Source organism: Sceloporus occidentalis, unplaced genomic scaffold (assembly GCF_023333645.1).
Source record: "Sceloporus occidentalis isolate IW3139 unplaced genomic scaffold, rSceOcc1.0.p SCAF_42, whole genome shotgun sequence".
Lineage (NCBI taxonomy): Eukaryota > Metazoa > Chordata > Lepidosauria > Squamata > Phrynosomatidae > Sceloporus > Sceloporus occidentalis.
The window spans coordinates 5,793,577-5,817,131 of NW_028317022.1; the positions used below are offsets into that span (position 1 = coordinate 5,793,577).

Sequence of the window (23,555 nt, forward strand, 5' to 3'; positions counted from 1 at the left end):
TGGAAATACTTTAGATGTTAAGAGCAACAGATTTAGGTATTACGTCCCCAAAGTATTGAGCCTGTTGAATGAAAGTGTTGATCGTTTCCATTAATTTCATGCTAATTGTCCTTTTAATCTTTAAGTCACATTTACAAGGCTTCTGCTTACAGAGATTCCATTAAAATGCAGCATCTTAGAACCTATCCATGTCCTTCCTTGTTTACTTCTGTTTTTCTTTTTGTTTCCTTCTATGTAATTTATATCTATCATTCTCTTTGGTGTTTTCTGCTTGATGAACCAATATATGGTACTAAGAGGAGCAAAGCTTTGTCCTTTCGATGCAAAACACCAACATACATCACAATGTGGTGGTTAATATATTGTTAATATAATAAAACCTAAAACCGTATGAGGAAGCTTTCCTTGTCTAAAAATCCTATCCGTGAACTCCTCCTTCACATCACAATCTTTACCTATTTTTATGAATCACTTTATTCTGTTTCCCTGCTATATGCAGTTGCATGTTTTTTCTTTTTGTTTCAAAAGCTACAGACTTTGTTAGGCCAATGTTCTCCTCACTGTTCTAGCCCAACTCAAGTGGTAAGCCAATGTTGAAGCATAAAAAGCCATTTCTGCTCAGGCCAGATGTCTACGTCTTATGATACATGCTTTGTTATTTCTTAAATTCTAGTGGTCTTATACCGTAATCATTGTAACATGTCTTTACCAATTCACTTATTTAGGTCATCAGTGGTATTGAACTAAATTAGGACAACTTTTTAGAAAAAATGTATGATACCATTTAAGAACAGCTGGATTTGACAGATGTTGGCATTAAAGTTTTTTGTTCAGTTTATATAGATCTCTCATGTAAAAGCCTGCCCTACATGTTTTGTGGCTCTTCTTCACAGGGTACACCAGTGTTTGTTCATGCCGGACCATTTGCCAACATCGCACATGGTAGTTCTTCTGTGTTGGCTGACAAGCTTGCCCTGAAGCTGGTTGGGGAGAATGGCTATGTTGGTAAGTTGAATCATGAGCTGCTTAAGTGTAGCCTGTAATGCATATAGCTGGGAAATAGTTAATGTGGAGTTTACTACTGGCATAGTATATGATGTTCTTATATATTTGTCAAAAGTGGGTTAACTTGAATATAACCCAGGTTAGATTCATGCTCTGGGGTGAGAGGTTGGCTTTCTGCAAACATACATGATCATGCATGCTCATTACAGTCTCTTGTATATTGTGTCATATGTTCTTTAATAAGTTTTACTTCACTCAGGCATTTGAATAACACTCAATGCTCACTCAGGCATTTGAATATGTAAGTCATGTCTGATAAAATGTACATTTAAAGTCATAATGACCTAACCTGTGACAATTCTTCACAAGACCCTGAATGCTTGCTCCTAGGTGATTATTTCTTTGGTCTTTAGAAGTTACCTACATTTTAACTTTGAGATGTGCTTTTGTTGGTGGGAAGTAGATTTGTGGTATTCTCCAACCCAGCCCCAACTCCAGATAGTTTATTTTAATAATTTTGTGCTGAGGGGTCACCTTTTCTTAACGGTGGCTTGTGTGACCACCTGTAGTACACAGTGGACTTGCAGGCTTTGCTTTGGACTGGCATGACATTAAAGGGATTCAACTGCAATGTAAAGGGAAAGATGAAAATAAAACCAGGGTGGGCTATAGATCTTGATATTGTTGGAATGATAAGTATTTTCTTTAAAAAGGTGAAGTTCAGAGGTAAAGCAAAATCCAGATACAAGGCAACACATGTTTTAACTGTAGCTCATCTCCTCCCTCCATCATGCTAGGGGGTCTAGACTTTCATCAAGTCACTGTCCTTCATTCTGTCAGTCCTCCTGCTATGTTGTTCAATATAAACATCCTGTCTTCTGTGCGGTCCCATGCTTGGTATCAAATTCCCTTTATCATTTCAATAAATATAAAGGTGACCTTTGCCCCTATTCCTAAATAGAGGATTTGTCTTTCACTGGACTGTTGGTGCTTCTTCCTGGCAGGTGATATGATCAGAAGCGTTGAAAATTACAAATATTGATGTATTGTTTCTATTATCTTTCATTTTGTTTTTTTTTGCTTGTAGTCACCTGACTTTTTGGGTGTGCTCCCATTCTTGACTTTTCTTACTAAAGTTATGTCAACAGTCAAAGAGTAAATGTTATATTCACGAGGATATATGCAGCAAAGTTCTTCCTGTGACGTCCTTAAAACATAAATATGTTTTTTTTACATTTCTTAGCATTTCTTATGAAAACTTAAGTTTTGTTATCTTAAATGATAGTATGTTTTTTATATACAAGCCTTTAGTTACCATTATTATTTATGTGAGCTGTATAAGAAGGAATTCAGACATACTTCATATTAAAGATACAGTGCAGGGGTAATGAAAAAAACATTCCAATCATACCATACATTTCTGTTTTTCTTCTCACTTTGAACTGTAGGCCCCTTGTTAATATTTTTCCACTACCTATGAATGTAAATTGCTGACTGCGTGACAACATTTTGGTGCTGATAGAAAGCTTCATGGACTCTCCGAGGCTTGTATACTACTATATAATTCCTTTGTCTTTAACTTTCAGCTCTTTGCATCCTTTAAAGGTAGTTATACCCACCAGAGTAAGGCTAAAGACAGCAGTGATGTCTCTACCTTAAACATTGATGTTTTTTGCAAAAATATATTAAACGTGTAAAGGTTGTTTAATATTATATTTCACGTTGTGTTACTTTTGCAATATTCTGCAGAATGTAATGACTGATGAATAAATACGAGCAAATTATTAATAACTGGCCATCCATATTTACAAATAATAAACAAATTATGTATAGGTTCTTGTCTAGAATAGATTTTGAATATTACAAAATACCATACCTCAGTTGTAGTTTGGGACCAAAATCTCTGTGTTCTTTTTCCTTCTTGTCTAGGAATTTAAACATTTGTCTCCTTACAGGCATCTTATTTGTGTCCTGCCTGGAGGGAGGTTGGATTTTCTGCTGTATTGTATTGGCTAATATTGGATAAGTCCTAAAATTAGCTCTATATATTCACAAAAATTCTTGCATTCTGAATGCCCATTGGGTGTTTAGTTTTAAGAAATATATGATTTGATGGGTAAATCAAATTGACTGGTTTCAATGATGTGCCAAAAATAGGACATGAGGCAGACTGACCAGATGTTGAAATTTCAAAAAGATGAACACTTTGCAAAGGTGGCCTCTTACCTCCCAAATAACTTGACAAACCCATTCATGGGGGTTATCACTGTGAGATGTTTGCTGAACAGATATTGTGGTGTTTGGCTGTTGCATATACCAGGAGCTGTACACTCATACCTAATGTAGTATGTGTGTGGGAGACAAACACACAAAACAATACCACAGCAAACTTTGATAAAGGCTGGTGGTAAAATGTGTGCGTAGAAACAGTTAAAATACCAGTATTTGAAATACACAACAATGCAATGACCCCGCTAAACTATCTGGTCACACCATGTTCATGGCTGAAAATTCTGGCTTTGCGCTTCATAAGGGTTCCATCTACGCCTCCTTAGACTTCATGTAGTGGTAGCTCTAGCAGACCTTAGCTTTGCTAAGTTTCATGCAGGCAGGTAGGGTTTATATTCACATTGAAGGAACATGCAAAACATCCGAGAAGGACATAACACAGTTGTCCTCTGCTAATTATGTGCCATGAGAAGGGTTTGACAGTGAGTAAAAATAAAAATTACAAGTCCCAAAACACAGTACTGTGTGAAATGCTGTAAACTAAGAGTGCCTCCAACAATAATGTTAATAGTTATACTTTAAAAGATATTTTTATAATTTTAACAAAATGCAAAGTAAGTGAACAGATGAAATATTTAAATCAAATCTATGTTTACAGGTACACTTGCACACAGTTTCTTAAGGAACTTGGCAGGAACAAACCACAGTCATTCTGTTGATTTAGGAGACCTCAGTGGCAGCCTTCTGCTACAGCCAAATTTTACATTTTCACTCATCAGTCCAGAGCACCTGTTGCCCTTTGTCTGCACCCTGTTCCTGTGTTTTTGTACATAGTTGACCCGCTTGGCCTTGTTTCCACATCCGAGGTATGGCGTTTTGGCCACAAGTCTTCCTTGAAGACCACCTCTGAACAGACATCTCCCACTCTTTCCTGCCAACGCAGAACTAATGCCACTACTGTACATCTTCAAATTGTGAAGTAAGCTTGATCTGTCATTAATCTGCTGCACTAAGTTTCCTTGGCTGATCACTGACTGCGCCTACAGTTCTCAGCCTTACCAGTTTCTTTGTGCTTCTTCAAAAGAGCTTGGACAGAACATCTGGAAACCTCTGTCTGCTTTACAGATGAACAAATAATTGGGGCGCAGGTACATGTAAGGAAAAAATAAAATGTAGTGTAAAGTGTATAAATGCTAATTTAAATAGTTTGCAGTTGCACTCACAAACAAATATGATGTTTCTGCCTGGGAAAGACCTTGCTGATACAGTATTTTGCAGTACCTTGTGTTTTGTCGTTGAGTTTAGTCTTGCCATGGTGTATGACTTGTAGCATTAAACTGGCTTCAGCAAACCCACTGTGTTAGTGAGTTTGGCTGTTTGGTATAATAGTTTAATCATAGACCTAACTATATGCCTACCAAATCCCTGACTTTGTGAAAGTGTACCTAGAAGAATTGATGCTGTTTTGAAGTTAGAGTGGTCACATCAAACGTTGTTGTTTTTTTTTTTTTTTCTTATTGCGTTTTGTTAAATGATGAAATAAACGATTAACGTGTATTTTTGAAAGCATTTTTGCTTTTTTTTTTTCACACCTGCATACAACTTTTGCACAGTACTGTGTATATATAAACAGAATAAAGGGTGTTTATAAATGAAATTAGGTAAATGCTTTCTTCTTCTAACTGCCTTTCTCAGGAACATAAGTAATGATCACATTATTAAATGGTTTAAATAGTTTATCTTTGTCAGGGTCTTACCTCACTCCCCCGGCGGCAGCAAAGGTCTCCACCCGATGGAGTCGCGGAACGTCCGACACTTCGTCCGCGTACCACGCGGCTTCGTTGTACGGTAGGCCGCATCCCCGGACTCCAGTGCGGCGAATGCCGCACAGGAGAAACGCCACACGTGGAGTGATGGCGGGGAGGCGTGGCCTGGGCCTCCACTGATGAGAGTCCTGGTTAGGGGCGGGACGAGTAGTGATTGACAGTCACTACTCCATTTGGACATACTGAGGAGGGATGGGTCTCTGTTATTGGTGGGGAGGAGTTGATTTCTAGAGGGCTATTTAAACCCACAGATTCTAGACCTCATTACTTGATTGTTCAAGTCTCTACCTACCTGTTTGCTGATACCCGTTTTTGAACCTGTTTGCTGATACCCGTTTTTGAACCTGTTTGCTGATACCCCTTTATTGGATTTACTGGACTTATGACCTCGGCTAGTTTATGGACTTTGATATACTTCTCCTACCCTTGATCTCGGCTTGCTTATGGACTTTGATATACTTCTCCTACCCTTGACCTCAGGATTGCTACACGGTACAGTTTATGCCTTTTTCTATTCTGTGGAATAAACTTGCTGATATTCCTGATATTGCCTGTTTGCCTCTATTGCATATCTGGTGTCTCACTGCGCTACGCTCCAAACCCTGCATACCCTACAATCTTTTGTGTATAAAGCTTAAATAAACCATTCAATTTAGCATTTTATATACACCGATGAGTCATAACATGATCACTGACAGGTGAAGTGAATGATGCTGATAATCTTGTTGTCATGGCACCTGTCAGTAAGTGGGATATACAATTGTGATCAAAAGTTTGCATACCCTTGGAGAATTGGTGATTATGTGTACCATTTTTAATAGGGATGCACCGAAATGAAAATGTGGACTGAAAATTCAGGATTCACATGGCCAAAACCAAAAATGACCCCACCTTTATATAAAAAAAAAAAAAATCAATAACCTTATTTATATATATGACTAACAGCAATCACACTCCTATCATACCCAGATTGCTGTTATATATTAATATTGTTATTACATTTTTCGGTCCAATTTTGGTGTGTTACTTTTAATAAAGGTGTGGTTCACACCAAAATTGGACCAAAAAATCTATAAACAATATTTTATATATATATAAATGCTAATAGTAATCACACTCTTATCATGCCCAGGCAGTCAGTACATGCTGGAATCTTGGCATGATAGTAGTGTGATTACAGGCTCCCTATGCCATGCTACCCCCCCCCCACTTACACATCTATGCTATCACACACCCATTCATTCATATACTCATTCATTCAGATACTAATTATTTCCCTTAATCAGGCATACTTGCTCATACAACCTCCCCCAACCCCTTACCTGAACTGTTCAGAGCGCTCATTTGCCGGGGGGGAGAAGGAACGGAGCAGATTCATGTGACTTGCATTCACGTGACTCTGCTGGGTTCCTGCTTCTCCTGGATAGTATAAGAGACGCTACTCGCACAGAGCAACGCACAGGTAAGCAGCCTGGCCCCTGCGGACGATTATTGTCGGGTGTTTTTTTATTTTTTTATTTTGGTCACCGATGTATTGGTGCATGCCTAATTTTTAAGGAAAAACACATTTCTTTTATTTCTTATGGAATTCATATTCAACTGTAGGTTATAACAGAATCATAAAGTGAAACATGGCAGCAAATAAAATAAAATGACCCCTGTTCAAAAGTCTGCATATCCTTAGTTCTTAATACTGTGTGCAGTCTTTTTGTAGTTTTATATAGTTGTCTGAGGCCCTAAATTCTTGCAGGTGGTATAGCTGCCCATTCTTCATGGCAAAATGCCTCCAGGTCATGCAAAGTGTTTGGTCATCTTGCATGAACTGCACGTTTGAGATCTCCCCAGTATGGCTATTAAGGTGAGGAGACTGTGATGGCCACTCCAGACCCTTCAACTTTTTCTGCTGTAACCACTGGAGGGTCAACTGGGCTTATGGTCATTGTCGTGCTAGAAAGTCCAAGAGCGTCCCAAGTGCAGCTTTTGTGCGGAATAATGCAAGTTGCCTGCCAATATTTTCTGATAACATGATACATTCATCTTGCCATCAGTTTTCACAAGATTCCCTGTGAACCCCACCCCCCAAACATCAGTGAGACACCACCATGCTTTACAGCGGAGATGGTATTTTTGCTATAGGCCTTGTTGACCCCTCTCCAAATATAGTGCTTATCGTTGTGACAATAAAGCTCTATTTTGGTCTCGTCACTCCAAATTACAGTCTGCCAGAAGCTGTGAGGCGTGTCAAGGTGCTGTCGGGTATATTGTAACTGGTTTTTTGTGGCATAGGTGCAGTAAGGACTTCCTTCTGGCAATTCAACCATGCAGCTCATTTTTTTCGAAGTATTGTTGTATCATGCTCCTTGAAACAACCACACAGTCTTTTTCCAGAGCAGCCTGTATTTCTCCTGAGGTTACCTGTTGGTTTTACTTTGTATCCCGAACAATTCTTTTGGCAGTTGTGGCTAAAATCTTTCTTGGTCTACATGACCTTGGCTTGGTATTAAGAGACCCCAAATGTCCCACTTCTTAATTGATTGAACAGTACTGACTGGCATTTTCAAGGCTTTGCTTATCTTTTTATAACCTTTTTTTTATCTTTATAAAGTTCCATTACCTTGTTACGCAGGTCTTTTGAAAGTTCTTTTCCCTGGGTGCGTGTGCTGTGGAACACACGGCACCAGGATGCATCCATGGAGGCCCTACCTTGCAACATACAGGACTTAAAGGGTCTGCTGCTAACGTCTCAGTGCCAGGTACTACGGCACACCTTCAAAGGACTAGTGAAGTCTGTGTCTCGATGGGTCAGGGCTATTCTGGCAGCAAAAAGGGGACCTACACGATATTAGGCAGGTGGTCATAATGTTATGGCTGATCGGTGTTTTGTCTCGGCATCAGGATAATTGAGTGGAGCATAACACCGTAATTAATTTAAAGCTTTGCCAGCTGCAGGCATAATGGGTAAATAAAGGAAAATTCTATTTTTTTCTGCTTTGTTTTTGTGCAGTTGTCATTTCATACATTGGTGTTGGTGAATATGTAATGTCTTCAGCCTTAACACTTTCAACTATTCTATTACATGCTAAATGGGGCCTTGTAGGTCATTTGGGTCAACATGACCCATCACTGTTGATCTCCATTTGTTTGCATAATGCACAGCAAGTTTATACATTTGACCCATACAGCTGACATTTTAGCCTGCATTGGGAAGTTTCTTTTAAGGTTTATGTACTTTAATGCTTTCAGAAATGTTATGAAAATGAGCACTTAATGATAATGGGTCTTGTTTGACTTTAGTAGAATGTCTTTATTAGCATTGTTATTTAAACCGGTCTCTAATAAAGGCTATTGTAGGGAACATGTGGAATTTATTTGCAGGGCATAAATGTGATTTTTATCTTGACCAAACAAGATCCTGCGTGGATAGCATTACACATAATAAAAGGGTCACTTAAAGTTCACCTTTCAGTGGAAAACTGAGAATAGTGGAAGCCATTGCATATGCATGATGTCTGAAATATTGCTCACCTGTCAAACTATTAAAAAATTTTTTTTTTTAAAAGACCAAGATTAATTCCTTCGGGTTAATAGCACATCCAGTGTTTGGTGCACCAGTGTGGAATTCTCCATGGCACACAAGCTGTCCAAAGACAGGCTACATTCTTTCTATTGTCAGCATCACTGGTTCCATGCCGACAACTCTAGTCAGACAGTGCTTTGTACACCTTTCCTGCTGGAATGCCTGGTCATACAATCGGACATCCCCTTGTGTCAGGTGTCACTGCTGCCAAAAGGACTAAGGACAGGAGAAGAAACCCAGGAGGCTGGGTGATCTCACACATTACAATTAGGAATGTGGGACAATCAAGAAGTAGATCTGGTATCAGATTTGTTGTTCACTAGAGTGTCTTATACCTGTCAAGGGTCATAGGCAGATACTTTGGCCTCTCACACCCTCGGCTTGAAATGTGACGTCTACCAGAAATTGATGGTTCAGATTAACGTGGTAAGTATATTATGTTTTGTAATGGACTTGCTGTAACTAGCCTTTAGCAGACTCTGTTTTCTTTCTTACAAGACAACTGAAAACTTGCTAGGTTTCTCCTAGAAGAATATTCAGTGGAGCTCCAAAGATATGACTTTTTTCATTAATAGCCAACAAACTCCATATGTGAATGTGAACTGGAGCATATTAAGGATGTGTATATAGGGAGATATTATCATGTATTAAGCAAAAAGCAAATACAGTGGGCAATTTCTAGAACTGTACATTTTTTTTATTTTTTTCCCCCTGAAGCATGGCATGTCAATTACATTAGGACTTCACATTTTCGTGTTTCTTGCCAAGAATTTTGATTTAATATTTCCTCTTAATTTTAAGGCATGCCTGCTAATAATTAATAGACTTTAGAAACCCTTTGCTGTGTTAACCTCTCTAACTAAATATCCTTTTAATTTAGTAACATAAGTTTTTAAGTGAAAGAAAATGGCACAATGAGTCTAAAATAAGCAGGAAAAGGTATGATGTCATCAGTGATTTAAAAAAAAAAAGCTTATTAAAATGTTGTTACCCAAATATTAATCTTATACTCGCAATGAGATGAGTGTCACAGCCATGTGGACACTATAGGAAAAGGGGCGGGGCCTTTCTTCAGTGTGACTGCAGGGAGGGACTGGGAGAAAGAAGGGCAGGGCCAATCTGCAGTGACTGCAGGGAGAGACTGCTAAGTAGGAACTGCTGTCACACTGAATGAAACGGATTATAACGGATTATAAAACGAAGGGTATTTTTTTTCCAGAGCATTTGCTATGAAAAAACCCTCATTTTATAATCGATAAAAATCGATTCAACTAATCGATAATGAAATTCATTGGCACCGATTTTCATTATCGATTAGTTGTTGCAGCCCTAATTATGGTCCAATTCTGTTAATATCCTTTTTATTTATTTTTACTTTTTTTCGTTCGTAGAGATTTAGAGAGTCACAGCTCCAGTCCTTCTTACAGGTCAAAACGTATAGTGTGGTCAGTGAGTTTAACAGCTCTTCTGCAAACTGTCTAAACAGGAGTGACGATGGCGTATAGGCAGGTCGTGGGGGGCATAAAACTGTTCTAAGAAACAGCCAGCGCCTAAAGTGATGTTTTGGGTAAACGACATGTGATTCCATATGATACGAACCAGAAACCTTACCACAAAGGCTGATGTCAAATCCAGGTTTTTGTTTGTAAGAAAATTATATGGCATGTCATCTGGTGTTTGTCATGATCAGCACATGGTAAAGATGGGCAAGCACCCAATGTAAAGAAAGTCTTGGTATTGACTTTACATTTGAAATTCCATGCATGCCGACACATGCATGTGGTTTATAGGCAGAATGCAAGAGGTAACTAAAATCCAAATTAAACCAACATATAGTATAAGAGGGTGATCTACCACCCCACGTACACACACACTTTTTCAGCATGGGGATGCTTACTGGTAGAATTGTATATTAAGGTACTTACAAAGTACTAATTCTTATTTGGCAGGGTTGGATGGGACAAAATTCTGTACCTTTCATGTACAAATTGTTGTTTTTTATCAAGAGTGTCAGGCTAGGAGTTTGTGAAAAATATTGACACCTTTCCTACGGTCAGTGTTTTATCATGTACCAATTGCATACAAATACAGATGAAAATATTTACCCAATGCGACTGATTACAGTTGGAATCCTAAGGGTTTCACATTGAAACTCTCAGTTTTACTTGAGTCTGCGGGTTAATGGTCACACTCTGATGTGATGACACTCCAATAGAGACTTATCTTACTAGCATGTCAGAATCCCTGCTTAAGCACCGTGGTCTCAACCAAGGATCTCTTTTAGTTCTAAGAATTTATAGTTTCCAGTATTGGAGAAGTTTGTTTACCTTAATTGGTAAACTGCTGAGTGGACTTTTTTTTTTTTTTTTTATGGTGGGATCCTAAAGGGTCAATATTTTTGAAAAAGGTCAGCTTATCACAGCGTGTAGCATAACTAAGTTATTTAAATATTATATTATTAAAGCATTTTATGTTGGTCACAATTTAATTGTTTTGGGAATATCTTTAAACATTGACCTCCTAGATGCTTAAATCTGTGGCAGGGCTTTCTCATCACTTGTTCCTTATTAATTATTTTGTTTTATATAGCACCATCATGTTACATAGCCCTGCACGATGAGCAAAAGCTGCCTAGACCAATAAGCAGTAGTCAGCAACTCTAACAATAAGGGAAATTCAGTTAATTGGAGATGAATAATCATGCAGGCCCTGAGAACAGGAGCTATTTGATGCTTTATTGGCACCTAGACCTCTTCACTGTGCCATCATTTAGTAACGTGAGTTAGCACTGACAGCGAACCATAACCTTCCTGTGATCTTCTCCATGGTTCAGGGTTCACCATCTTCTACGAGCATGAGAGCTCTTTCCTGTGTTTGCATATGTACAGCTGCCATGGGAATGTTCTGTTTACATCAAGGGCCCAAATGGCAGCATGCATTCTGCTGTTTCCATTTCCTTTTTGCATTGTTCTGAGGTGGAAAGCTAAACTCCCATATCCGGAAGCCAAACCTGGTGTATACCTTAATTATCAACGTTAAAAAAAAATTCTCCTCAAAATTAACCCAACTATGACTGTAATATTTCAAGTTCACAAACCAGCATGTTGGGCAGCTGCCATAGTGTACTGGAGAAACAGTTCGGGCTGATCCTGCTTCACTTCCTGTCTAGCAAGGCAAGCTTGTTGTCATGGACGGTTGAAAACTGAAGAGGATCGTCCTTCTTAATAAAACCAAAATCAATGTTATTTAGAGCTGAATATGAACACTTTACATTTATGTAACCAAATTAGAAAGGGGCCTTGTTATGTGCCAGTGACAACAATTATTTGCCATAATATCCTGCCATGGAGCTGACACTCCCTTTTGGTATGAGGGACACAAAACTGAGCTTTTCTATTATTAATAGTATTGTCCTTTATTGATTAAACACGCAGTTCTGTACAATTTCAATGAGGTTGTTGGCACAACCATAACAAATAAAAATTTACACAGACAGACGCAAGAAGAGGAACTTGCCATCTGCCTTATGATACTTTTACGCAAAGTTCCTGGGCAGAATGGTGGGCTTATGAGGGCTCCACTCTTGAGCTTAAAATCCAAAAGAAAATAATTCCTTTTATTTAACAAAATTCACTATGAACCATTACATACATTCTATGATCGTTTTAAATGTAGGATTAACAAGTTATTCGTGTGCTATGTGATTAAAAGAGGATCTCCACCCATAATACCGTCTCATATAATGCATTGACCTTGACTGTTGTCTTAAAGTTATATGGATTGTGCAAAGTAGTCTTTAGTGAGCATCTTCTAAATTACATTCTATTGAACTCCTTGTTTAATTGCTTCCTTAATCGGTTAAATAGCGGAGCAAAATTATATTAAACCAACAGATATCCCTCAGAGCTGCGTTTTTGTTGATATTTTCCTTGGCACCTGTTTTTGGAAAGAAGGAAATAATATACGAGTGATTGCAGGGTGTATGTGATCACATGCTACTTTCCAATGTAATATCTTGGCACGCGTTATTGTTTTCATCTTACGTGCACTCCACTTAATTTCCTTTGCAGTACGTTGCCTTCATCCCCGCTGGTTTAGAACCGTGTCCTGTTTCCTTCCTCGAGCAGACGTCAAGCTCAGATATTACTGCCTTAGCCTTTGTCTTGCAGCGCGCAGCCTGTAGGCTGTTTGTGTGAAGGCTTCCACGTATTGATGTCACCGCTAAATGGAAGTTCTCTCTGAGGATATCCGACACTTCAGAAGTTTCTCTTTCATGTACATTATCATTTTTTATATATATAATATAGTTATGAACATGATGAGCAGTGCAGCTTCTAAAACCTTTAAGTGGGTTTCATACAACTGTATGTAGCAACAACATATTGGCATCTTACGTTCTACTTTTTTTTACCTTGGTGTTTTGTAAGCTTATTAAATACAAAGACATTGTGCCTACAAAGATGAACAATGACCTTATTTTCTCCAAAATGTGATTTGACTCATGTGATCTCTTATGCGGGATAACTATTCTATAATCAGAGACTGCATGCCTGTCATTGGCCCGCATTGGTTAGATGCTTGTGCCGCCAGAACACACGATGTATGCGTGATTCGTTTTGCAAAGAGAGAGAGGTTAGAGGCAGGTGATGGTGATTCCAGCATTTGATTTACCTGCAATGTGACTGATCTGATTTAAAATCCAAAAGTGGCTTGTGTGTGGGTATATCTCTTTATACACCACGCAAACCTACACTAAAGATCATGAATGCTGTTTTAACACCAAAAATAAGTATTAATATAAGCAAAGTGTTGTTTGTGTTTATCAAATTTATTTTATTAATTTTTTAAACTTTTGTCTATTTTCAGTTACGGAAGCTGGTTTTGGAGCAGACATTGGAATGGAGAAGTTTTTCAATATCAAGTGTAGATCTTCTGGACTGGTTCCTGATGCGGTTGTTATCGTTGCAACTATCCGCGCATTGAAGATGCATGGAGGTGGCCCCAATGTAATTGTTTCCTATATTCTGTTTTTAAGGTTGATTTTTGTGAAGACGACCCACCCCACCCATCTCCCATTAACTTGATCGGTATTAAGATGCGCTGTGTTTTGTGATTTCAGGTTTCATCTGGTGCGCCTCTTGCAAGAGAATACACAGAAGAGGTATTGAATCGCGTACAAAACATGCAATCGGGTTTGGGGAATGCAGTGATCCTATGGTCATGACCTTTTCTGTTCCGGCATATATGTCTAGTAGAAATATTGGCCTTTTAAATCATAAGCCCAGTTATGGTCATTTAAATATCTAAAACATGGTTTAATAACTAAAAGTATTTTGGCTTTAACCGGTGCACATTAAAGATGTGGCTATTTAAAAGACCAGTGAGCTCGGTTTGTTTATGACATAAATTGAAGCCCTCCATCTTTCTCAGCTTGCATATACCCTGCAGAGTTGAGAAGTACCTGCTGTTTCTGTGATCTGGGTTGTTTGGCTGTCCAGGAAAAAAAGTGCCATGACCACCCATTTAGTATGCTTTTTTTTTTTTTATTTTATTTTTTTTTTTTTAGAAGTTTCAGCAGTTTGCAAACAAACATTTTCCATTTTAATCAAACACGGATTTCATTATTGTGATCTTGCAAACATTCATTCTAAGTGTGGTTTGGTATTATTCTTGTCGGATTTTAAAACACTGTTTCACTGTTTAAACTTCCCAGCATTACTAGGTTATAGATTGCAAGTGGACTGCCATGTCACACACACCTCATGCCCTTAAATTGTGAGCAGGCACGCCATTACAGCGTGGTAACGTAATGTGACCAAAGCGCCTATAAAGAATGTTTGATCTCCTTGCTTAAAAACCTGTTTCTAGCACCTCTTTGCTTGGCATTGGTGCAAATTCCCCCTGTCTGTAACATTACACTGGGCTCTTAGGCCAATGGATTTTCCATCCACTGACTCTTTGTTAATACTATTTTAATATGGGATTAAGGCTCACCAAATGCAAAGTTGGAGATGAATAGTGTAATTGTTCTTTATATCAGTATAGGAGATATGGTATTGGATCCTACAGGTACTAAACCGAGAAGTGCTTAAATTTGCATTAAAAGTGCTGGCATTTTTTTCAATAATAAATTGGTCTGATATGTGGTACAGTACCCCCACCCAACCCTGCGTCCAGGGTAAGGCTGGCACCTTTGGTCCCAAGGGACAGGAAAGCTGAGTGCCTTCCGCCAGCCCCTTGAAACTCCCCACCTGCTGTAACATAAGCAATTTATTCACTAGCACACACATTTACACTCTCATACTAACACACACTCAAGCTAACACACACACATTCACACATACTCCCTCACACACGTAATCATGCCAACACACACATCACATCATTGCCCCTGATCTTGCCTCCCTTATTCCAACAATTTATATAAAAATCTGCTGTCATCCTCAATTTCTCTGTTTGATTGTTTTGTTTTCTTGGAGATCAGCCTTAGACGGCCTACAGATTGCAGTAAAGCTTTCTCGTGGCTTGATACTTGAGCTGTAGGTCTTTCAAGCCAAACGCTGGAAATGTGATAGTGTTTGGCCGCAGGTTTGAGCAGACCTCTTGCTACATGGTTGAATGCCATCGGCCTAGCCATATGCTCAGATATTTAGATTGTAGAATACAAATTGATTAATATTAATAATTCAGCATTAAATAATTATTTATCCTGACAATAAGCTGGGTAGTGATATTCATCAAACACAAATCCTTCAATGGGCTTAAGCACGTTGTTCACATCTGCCTTACAGAATCTCGATTTGGTTGAACGTGGGTGTTGCAATTTGCAGAAGCAAATTCAAATTGCTCAGCAGTTTGGAGTTCCAGTGGTTGTTGCTTTAAACGTCTTCAAGTAAGTATTATATTTAAACCTTAATGATGAATAGCATTGGATGAATAACAGCTGTAGGCTGCAATAGACATGCTTAGATATTGGAAATTGCTGTGTTAGAATAAATCTAAGCCAAAAACTCAAATTCTTTATCGTTACACGAAGGGTTCCTGATTTGAAAATATCCTAATTCATATGTTATGGTAAAACATACTTGCATATTTGTCTCAGACTGTTTTTAACCTATCTGCCCCACTTGTATCTATATACTCACATTTTTGGGGGACTTAAGCAATTAGTCCCACAAAACTTGCATGGGCAATACAATCCTCGCCTGGGGATATCTTTAGCAGCAGTCCTGTGTAGTTCTTTTTTTTGGTTCTCAGGATAAGGTGCACATAAAAAGGTAAACAGAAATAGGCATAGTGCTTTCTGTATATATATAAAATGAATAAAACAAATAAAAACAGTTCACTATATACTCACAATATGGTGAGCAATAAATGGATTGCTCACACCTCCTGGCGTAGGTGGAATGATCCCCACCAAGGATATAAACTTGCGTGTTTAAAACATTAAAAGGATACCAGGAGCAGAAAAGAATGATTTAAAAAAAAAAAAAAACCGTATTTATTTTCAGCTTTCTGGCTAAAAAACATTAAAAAGGTCAATAAAAAATAGCACATATGCGTTTCACCTACTAAATAGGCTTCCTCAGAGTGTCTAGTGTCAGAGTGTTAATAGTTCTGGTTGTAATATACATCCATCCATAGGTGGGTTACTTGTTGGCTGAGTTACAGTATTTTGCCTGAAGCATGTAGGCGCTGAGATTGCCCAAGAAGTGACCTTAATGTTGCCTGGATTCGCTTAAACCGTTAATGTTGAATCCGCATGTCTGTTTAGTAGTGGTATGAATTGATGCCTGACTTTGTTTACATTTCAATCGAACAGAACCGATTCCCAGAAAGAGATTGACCTAGTGTGTAAGATTGCTAAGGAGTCCGGGGCGTTTGACGCGGTTCCATGTAATCACTGGTCCATCGGCGGGAGAGGGTCTGTCGATCTAGCCCAGGCAGTAAAGGGAGCTGCAAGTCAAGGAAATAACTTCACGTATTTATACGACCTTAAGGTAAAGTTTCTGTTTTAAACAAGTGTACTGTAACTCGCCAAGGTCTGTCGTATTATGGCTAAAGCCTCAAGTAAGTATATTGCCTTGAGATTTTTAACCTGTAAATTCCTTAAAAAGGAATTACAACATAAAAATGAGTATTAAATAGTGTGTGATTTATCTGCTGACCTGGAGTTTGAATTCAGTTTGGTTGTATTCTCGTAGTCTGTATGGGGCACTCATCAGCGGCCTTTTTTAATACAATATTTTCTTTCTTGTCAAAATTAAACGTTGAGAGGAACGCACGAACATACTTGCACGCCTGCTTAACTTTATGTAAAAAATCCCGATGCTAGAGATATATCTGATGAGAAAACATTGATATTATGGGTGCCTAATTGGAAAAAGCTGGCAATACAGGTATAAGGTTTTTAAAAAAAAGTTTTGGAAATGTTGCTTTAGGACATATGGTGAGAAAAAGAGGAGGATTTCCTTTATAAATCTCCAGTGTTTAGATGTTTCAGTCCCGGCAGACTCTCCTGTTACAGATTTTAAAACATTTGAGCTGATGGATTCCATATTGTGAACCCAGGGTCCAACTTGGCTATTTAAGCTGAGTAAGTAGCCTGTTCCTGTGGGGTAAATATTTCTTTAAGTTAGGGAGCCCAGCTAGCCGATGGACTTCAACCCTATACATCACGCCTCATACTGTGTTTAGTATAAGACGTCTGTCTGCATTACCAGCTTGTTAAAAGGAAGTAATCATTTGTTAAAACAAGATTTACAAGACCTTAAATGGATGGAAGACACTTATATCACTTGTTTTGGAAATGTATGGTTTTTTTGTTTTTTTTTCTAGAAAACCTATTGTTAAGGCTCATATTTCACGTTCAACATGAACATGGTCCTCAAGCTAAAATATGCTTTATTATATTTTCCCTCTGATATAAACAGACTTCGAGAGACAAAACAAATACCTAAAAATCTTTAATACGACGAGACAAACGTTTGTAGCAACCTGGTCCCTGGAACACGTTTTTCTAATTCATTTTTAATCCCCTCAGTAAGAGTAAATTGAACCTGATTTTACGAGATTGTTTCATTTTTGGCCAGTGCACACGCTTTTGTTGATCTTGATGTGTGTTTAGTTTTTTAATATTTTAATGCATAGGCTAAGTGAAGGCGCAACCACCCATGCAGCATTTATGCCTCAAATGACCAGAAATTGGTCGCAAGGTTTAATATCCGCAATGTCTCGCTCCAGCCCCAAGCTCAGAGATTTCTAGTAAAGAGCTTTTAGTGGTAAGTCTTCGTTCACACTCATAAGTTTGCTAGATGTTTCCTGGTCTCTGTGAATGGTGATAAGCACCCAGACCAGTGGAGAATTTAAATACCCTTGGGATGGTGTTTGTTACTAAGAAATCCTAGCAAGGAAGCTCTCCCTCTACATCACTCCGCTCCATATCTTGTCCCGTTTTTGGGCACTGTCCGCTAAGGGATCATAACGCAAAAGATCTACCCTAAACATCTACTACGTCCATAAATTTGGTAAATGCCTGAACTTTTTTGTAAGTTAGTTTAAAAGCTCTGTCAGGGAAACTGAGATCAGTGGAGCCAGAATAATGTAATCCGTATTCTGTCCTGAAGTTATCTCCCTGCTGCTTGCACGTCTGTACAAAGGCTGCCTGAACTGATCAATAACAACAAGGGAGAGGTAACTTATTGGGGAAGAATAATAATGCAGATCCTGAGAACATGAAGTTAAAATCGCTTGTCCCATGGCGTGTAACAGATCTAAAAGATGCCCTCCTGTGTATATTCATTGGAGAGGGTTTTGTGTGTGATTTGAACAACTTCACCTTACTCCGTTAACTATACATTATGAAAAGCTAACTTGGCCTTCCTTGCAGGGAAAATTCTCTCTAGTGTTTGGCCCTTCATAATGGACGTTAATGCATTTCTCCAAGCTTGACCAGTTTTTTGGTTTTTTTTGTCCATCCGCCAATAGATCTGTTCTGTTTCCACCCCAGACATACTCGCCTGCAAACATCACTCTGAACATAAACAAGTCAATATAGAAGTTAAATCAATATTTTAGACAAGTCTCCCATGGGGCAAAGCTGAACTTCCTCGTCCTACTAATCACAAATCTCATGACAACTCTTATATGTGACACTAGTCAATTGGCTGTTTCAATGACATGTTCTTAAAGTTTGTCATTTATTTGCAGATTGTGTCTGTAATGTACGTTTGCATTTGCTACCGCCATCATTTTTGAAGTTGGTTCTCTTAATTGTTGACATTTTGACCGTTTTACCTTGGAAAAATAACTTGCTTTTTTTGTAGAACCAAAAGTTATTATAAGATATGTCCTTGGAATTTAGAGAAAGCAACTTGTATTTACATAGCTACCCAGGTTGAAAAAAAAAACACCAAGTCCATTAAGTTTAACCCTTCTGAGTATCTATATATGTTGATCTAGAAGAAGTAAAAAAAACAAAAACAAAAAAAAAGAATAATAATTTAGGTTTGAGTTAAGTTTAATTTATTTTAGGGGAAACATGTAAATGCTAGAGGTGAACCTCGCTTACGCTTTAGAGAACTATCAAGGCCGTTCTAGTGTAACCATTACTTAATCTAGAAACTTGATCACTGAAAAGTTCATCCTGACACCATCATTCTGCTTTGATTTACAAAAACGTCTCGTTTAAACTCTTGAATTCGGTACTATGTTTTCCCACGCGGCAGATGTAGGCATTCATTTGAGAGGTTAGCCTGCTTTTGTTTTGCGCAGCTAATTCTAACCATGACCTTGTGCTGTAACAGTATGTTTTGATACTAAAGACATGGTTCAAAATTATTAGCTCAAGGAAAGCAATCTAAAGCTTTGTGAGCAAAAGCCGTTTCTTTATTAATGGTCAACAAAAGGGGAAGAAAAAAAAACCCACAACATTCCAATTTATTTTATGATGAATCAAACAAATTTTGGAACCATGACAATTTAACTATATTAAAAAGGAGTAACTATTTGTATTATTGGATTGGAGACCTGTAGTTCTCCATAGGCTATTATGTACTATTTAGGAGCAGAAATCACCGCACGTGCCTTCTTTCCAGCATTGGCCCGTGGGACAGCTTCAAAGATGCTCTGTACACACTCGTAGAACGCGCTCCTATTGATTTCATGTACCCATGTCCACTTACACAAAGGCACTTGTATGCATGCATGTCCAAACTTTGACGTGGATATAAGCCTCAACCTATCATGGATGTACCCCATTGATAAATCCTCAGAAGAAATGAACATTCAGTGGGCATCTGTGTGAGGGCATATGGATGGTGCATTAACATGTTGTGTTGCATGTTGGCATGCGATGCTGCATCTAAGCAGACCTGTGACATCATTAACATAGACTTTTATCAAGCTTTATCTTTGTGTCTTTTGCACAAAGCACACAATAAACCCTACAAATGTATGTTTCTCATTATGTTTATTTACCATTGCATGTCGTTTATGGGTTAGAGTGTCCTTGTTAATCTCTCCTCGACTCCACACTGTTATTTCTGGCAAAGCTTAGTCTGATTGTGAATGGGATAACGTACCTGCGGTGTTAATACAATCCCTTTGCTTCTGAAAGGAACCATATATGTATTTTGTATTGTTGTAGAATGATTTCTTTTTAAATAATAAATAAAAAGTCAGTGCTGTGTTCAGTTGTTAGCGTTCAGATACACATAAAAGTCCTTAAAGCAAGTCTTGGTGTAAAAAAGGCAACTATTAGGGCTAGGATTGTCGAAGGATTGGCATGCTATTCACCGTTAAAAAGAATTATCTGCAAGTTTATATTTCCATGGTCTCAATTCACAATGACCACGCTTCCAAGAATTGAGTGGGTTTTTCTCTAGTGACTTGTAGAAACATTCCATGCGGTAGATAAACTCAATGCTATCAATATGCTTTTATAGATGTAGGAGAATGGTTCAGTTCTGATAAGGGCCATCTGGCTGTAAATGGTATGTGTTGAATTTTGACAAATAACGGTGTGTTAAACTTTTTATTTGTTTTTGGTTTTTTTACAGCTTCCCATAGCTGAAAAAATCAGAACAATTGCTCAGAAGGTTTACGGTGCTGCTGATATAGAGCTTTCTCCTAAGGCCCAGTCCAAAATAGAGGTTTACAGCCAACAGGTAAGTGTGTTAATATCCATGGCAAGAACAGAGATGTCTTTCAGAAAAAAAAATAATAAAAAAAATAAATAAATATATACATATACAACAGGATGTCCTGATGAAAGTCTAATAAATAGACTGAAACGTTGATTAGAAAACTGCAGTTTTTGGAGTGATTATTTAAAGAAGTCCCTGGAGTGCCGGTAACTATTTTTGGATGTTTTATGATTTGCTGTTGCAGCTACTTGGCACCGGGCTAAAAAGGTGGTGATTGGTGTGCAATTGTTAATTTTGGACATTATAGATATATATATATATATATATATATATATATATATAATATAATATAATATAATATAATTTTTTTTTTTTTTTTATTATTTATTGTGTGTTTATGTGTGTAATGTATATAGGATATACTTCAGAGACCATACTAGCCTTAGGCACACAGTTTTGGCCATGGTAGGGCCGGCCTGGGGGTGGGGAATAAGCCAAGTGGCCCTTCCATACAACATCTGGAGCCTGTTGTTCATCGCATATGGTTTGAGCCGCTGTGCTACTGCTGCGACGTTTTGAAAGATCTTGATCCTACTCATGTTTGATGAATTTGAACTGGCCTGTAAGTGTTATTGCACCGCCTCCATCCCGTAGTCCAGCACGACCCCGTTTTCTAACATGCTTACAAAAGAAAAAAAGATCATGGTAGCCACCAAGTTTGTTCATATGGTAGGCCAACCCTGCTTGTAACGTCGCATACTTGGAAGACTGCATCAGGGATTGCAAACAGATGTACGAAATTGGTTATACATAGCCGTCTCAGACACCGTTGCTCTGCACTGTCATGATAAAGTCCCTGCTGCCTAGATCCTGTGATTCAGATATAAGTATTTGAACTTGTTTATCAGTTCGACCAGTAACGTTTTTTTTTTTAACACTGACAACTCAATTACTGAAGACGAAGTCTAGTCATAGTCATGCACTTACAGGAGACCATCTGTTCCCATGCAAATAGGACCCCAGTCCTGAACTTCAGAGCTAATCTTGGTCAGTTGTCCTATAACTTTATTAAGAATGTAATTTCAATTCAATTTGGAATGTGACCCATGCTAGGTCAGACCAGCTGTATCAAAGATTTTTTTTTTTATTCTTCCATAATTTGATTTCCCTTTTTTGTTCTGCACTTGGAAATTATCCATATATAGCTGGAAAGGCCCCAGGTTCATACACTATTTACAAACTTAACTCGTTTTTTGTTTTTTTTGTTTTTTAATATTTAAAATTTTATTTGAATTTATACCATGTATCTATGATGATATTCTATATAACTTGGTGCTTTTGTGTTTTTTGTTTTTTTTTTTGGTTTCTTTTTTTAAAGAAGCAGTGAAAAGCAATACTCTTATCTGTGTATTCTAACAAGCAGTAATTATCCAGATGAAAGCTGCTTCACAATCTTGCATCGTTTAAAACAAGCAAACAAAAAAAGAATTAGTGCAGTGCCTTGAATAAAATTGTTTTCCAGTACTACTATTCTCAGCGTTTCTCGGAGAAGTGTTTTTGGTCAACTGGGCATTTGGACCTTCTGGGGAGAGTTGCACGGAACCAGCAGAACAGTTACACTCGGATCTATAATGGATGGCCGGTGTTTAATATATTGTAGAATAATGAGATGATAGAGAATGCTGCAAGTGTGTGCCTTTTTAAAGGGATGCTTATGTCCATTTTTTTCCAACTTAGAGATCAAAAAAGTTGATCATGCAGAACCCCGTAGTTACCCGCTGGAAGGCTTATCCGCCTGTTGGTAACTTGTTATATGTCTTGGAAATTATTACAATAAAATGTTCAAGTATGTGAGTAACTTTCATGTGGCACCATATAATTGCTCATAATTGATACCTGTAATTATTTATTTGGGATTAAGAAGTGAATGTTTTATTGCCATGATGTGATTGTTATTCTGCATACTCTTTCTCACAGGGTTTTGGTAACCTTCCAATCTGCATGGCAAAGACCCACCTATCGTTGTCTCATCAGCCCGAGAAGAAAGGTGTCCCGACTGGTTTCATTCTGCCTATTAGCGATGTGCGGGCAAGCATTGGAGCGGGATTTATATATCCTCTAGTGGGAACTGTAAGTGTATCTTGATCATTCTTGCCATAATTATTCTAGTTAGTATCTCCTGTAACTCAAAGTTTTGAACAGCTTGACCAAGCTGATAAGCTTAAATTTAAAGAATACTTTCTGAAATTGCTATAGCACAGGACTGGATCTCTTCATTCTCTGCTTTGTATTAGTAAGAAACCATTCTTCATGATTTCCAGATGGATAACCTAGATCGGACTTCTCATGTATTATTGATTTACCCCCAACATACCTCTTATACACACATTCTCCATGCTCCATACACCAGGTGCATGCACATTCTTGAATAGATGAAATGTACTACTTCATCTCTTCCAAGTCACCATTACACCTGTCAGTACCAATGGTAATGGCAGTTGCCCCACATCATAGGAACTTAGCAGGACATATCGAAACTAACGGGCTACACGTATGGAAAATAGCACCAATTTTTTTCGGTGTTTGGTACGCTTTTAGATTGGAGCACATAGAATGCTTTGTGATGTTTTTATTAAGCAAATATGTTGGAGCCGTACAAAGACCCACCACATTGAGATGAAACCTAAATCTTTCACGATGCAATTAATGAACTTGTTACATTATTCGGTGTCCGTGGCATCATAATTAGGCCAGTAATCAATTGGTAAAGCC

The 23,555-nt window shown here is 38.1% G+C and overlaps 1 protein-coding gene across 1 annotated transcript in view; it reads left to right on the forward strand.

Annotated features, from left to right (window-relative positions):
• LOC149289892 (monofunctional C1-tetrahydrofolate synthase, mitochondrial-like) overlaps positions 1–23,555 on the forward strand; it is an 85,855-nt gene that overhangs the window by 32,423 nt on the left and 29,877 nt on the right. The window contains exons 20-26 of the mRNA XM_089490149.1: positions 894–1,005; positions 13,504–13,643; positions 13,757–13,798; positions 15,429–15,529; positions 16,460–16,637; positions 20,697–20,804; positions 22,761–22,913. Coding sequence (XP_089346275.1) covers positions 894–1,005; positions 13,504–13,643; positions 13,757–13,798; positions 15,429–15,529; positions 16,460–16,637; positions 20,697–20,804; positions 22,761–22,913 — 834 coding nt within the window. The remainder of the gene's footprint in view (positions 1–893; positions 1,006–13,503; positions 13,644–13,756; positions 13,799–15,428; positions 15,530–16,459; positions 16,638–20,696; positions 20,805–22,760; positions 22,914–23,555) is intronic.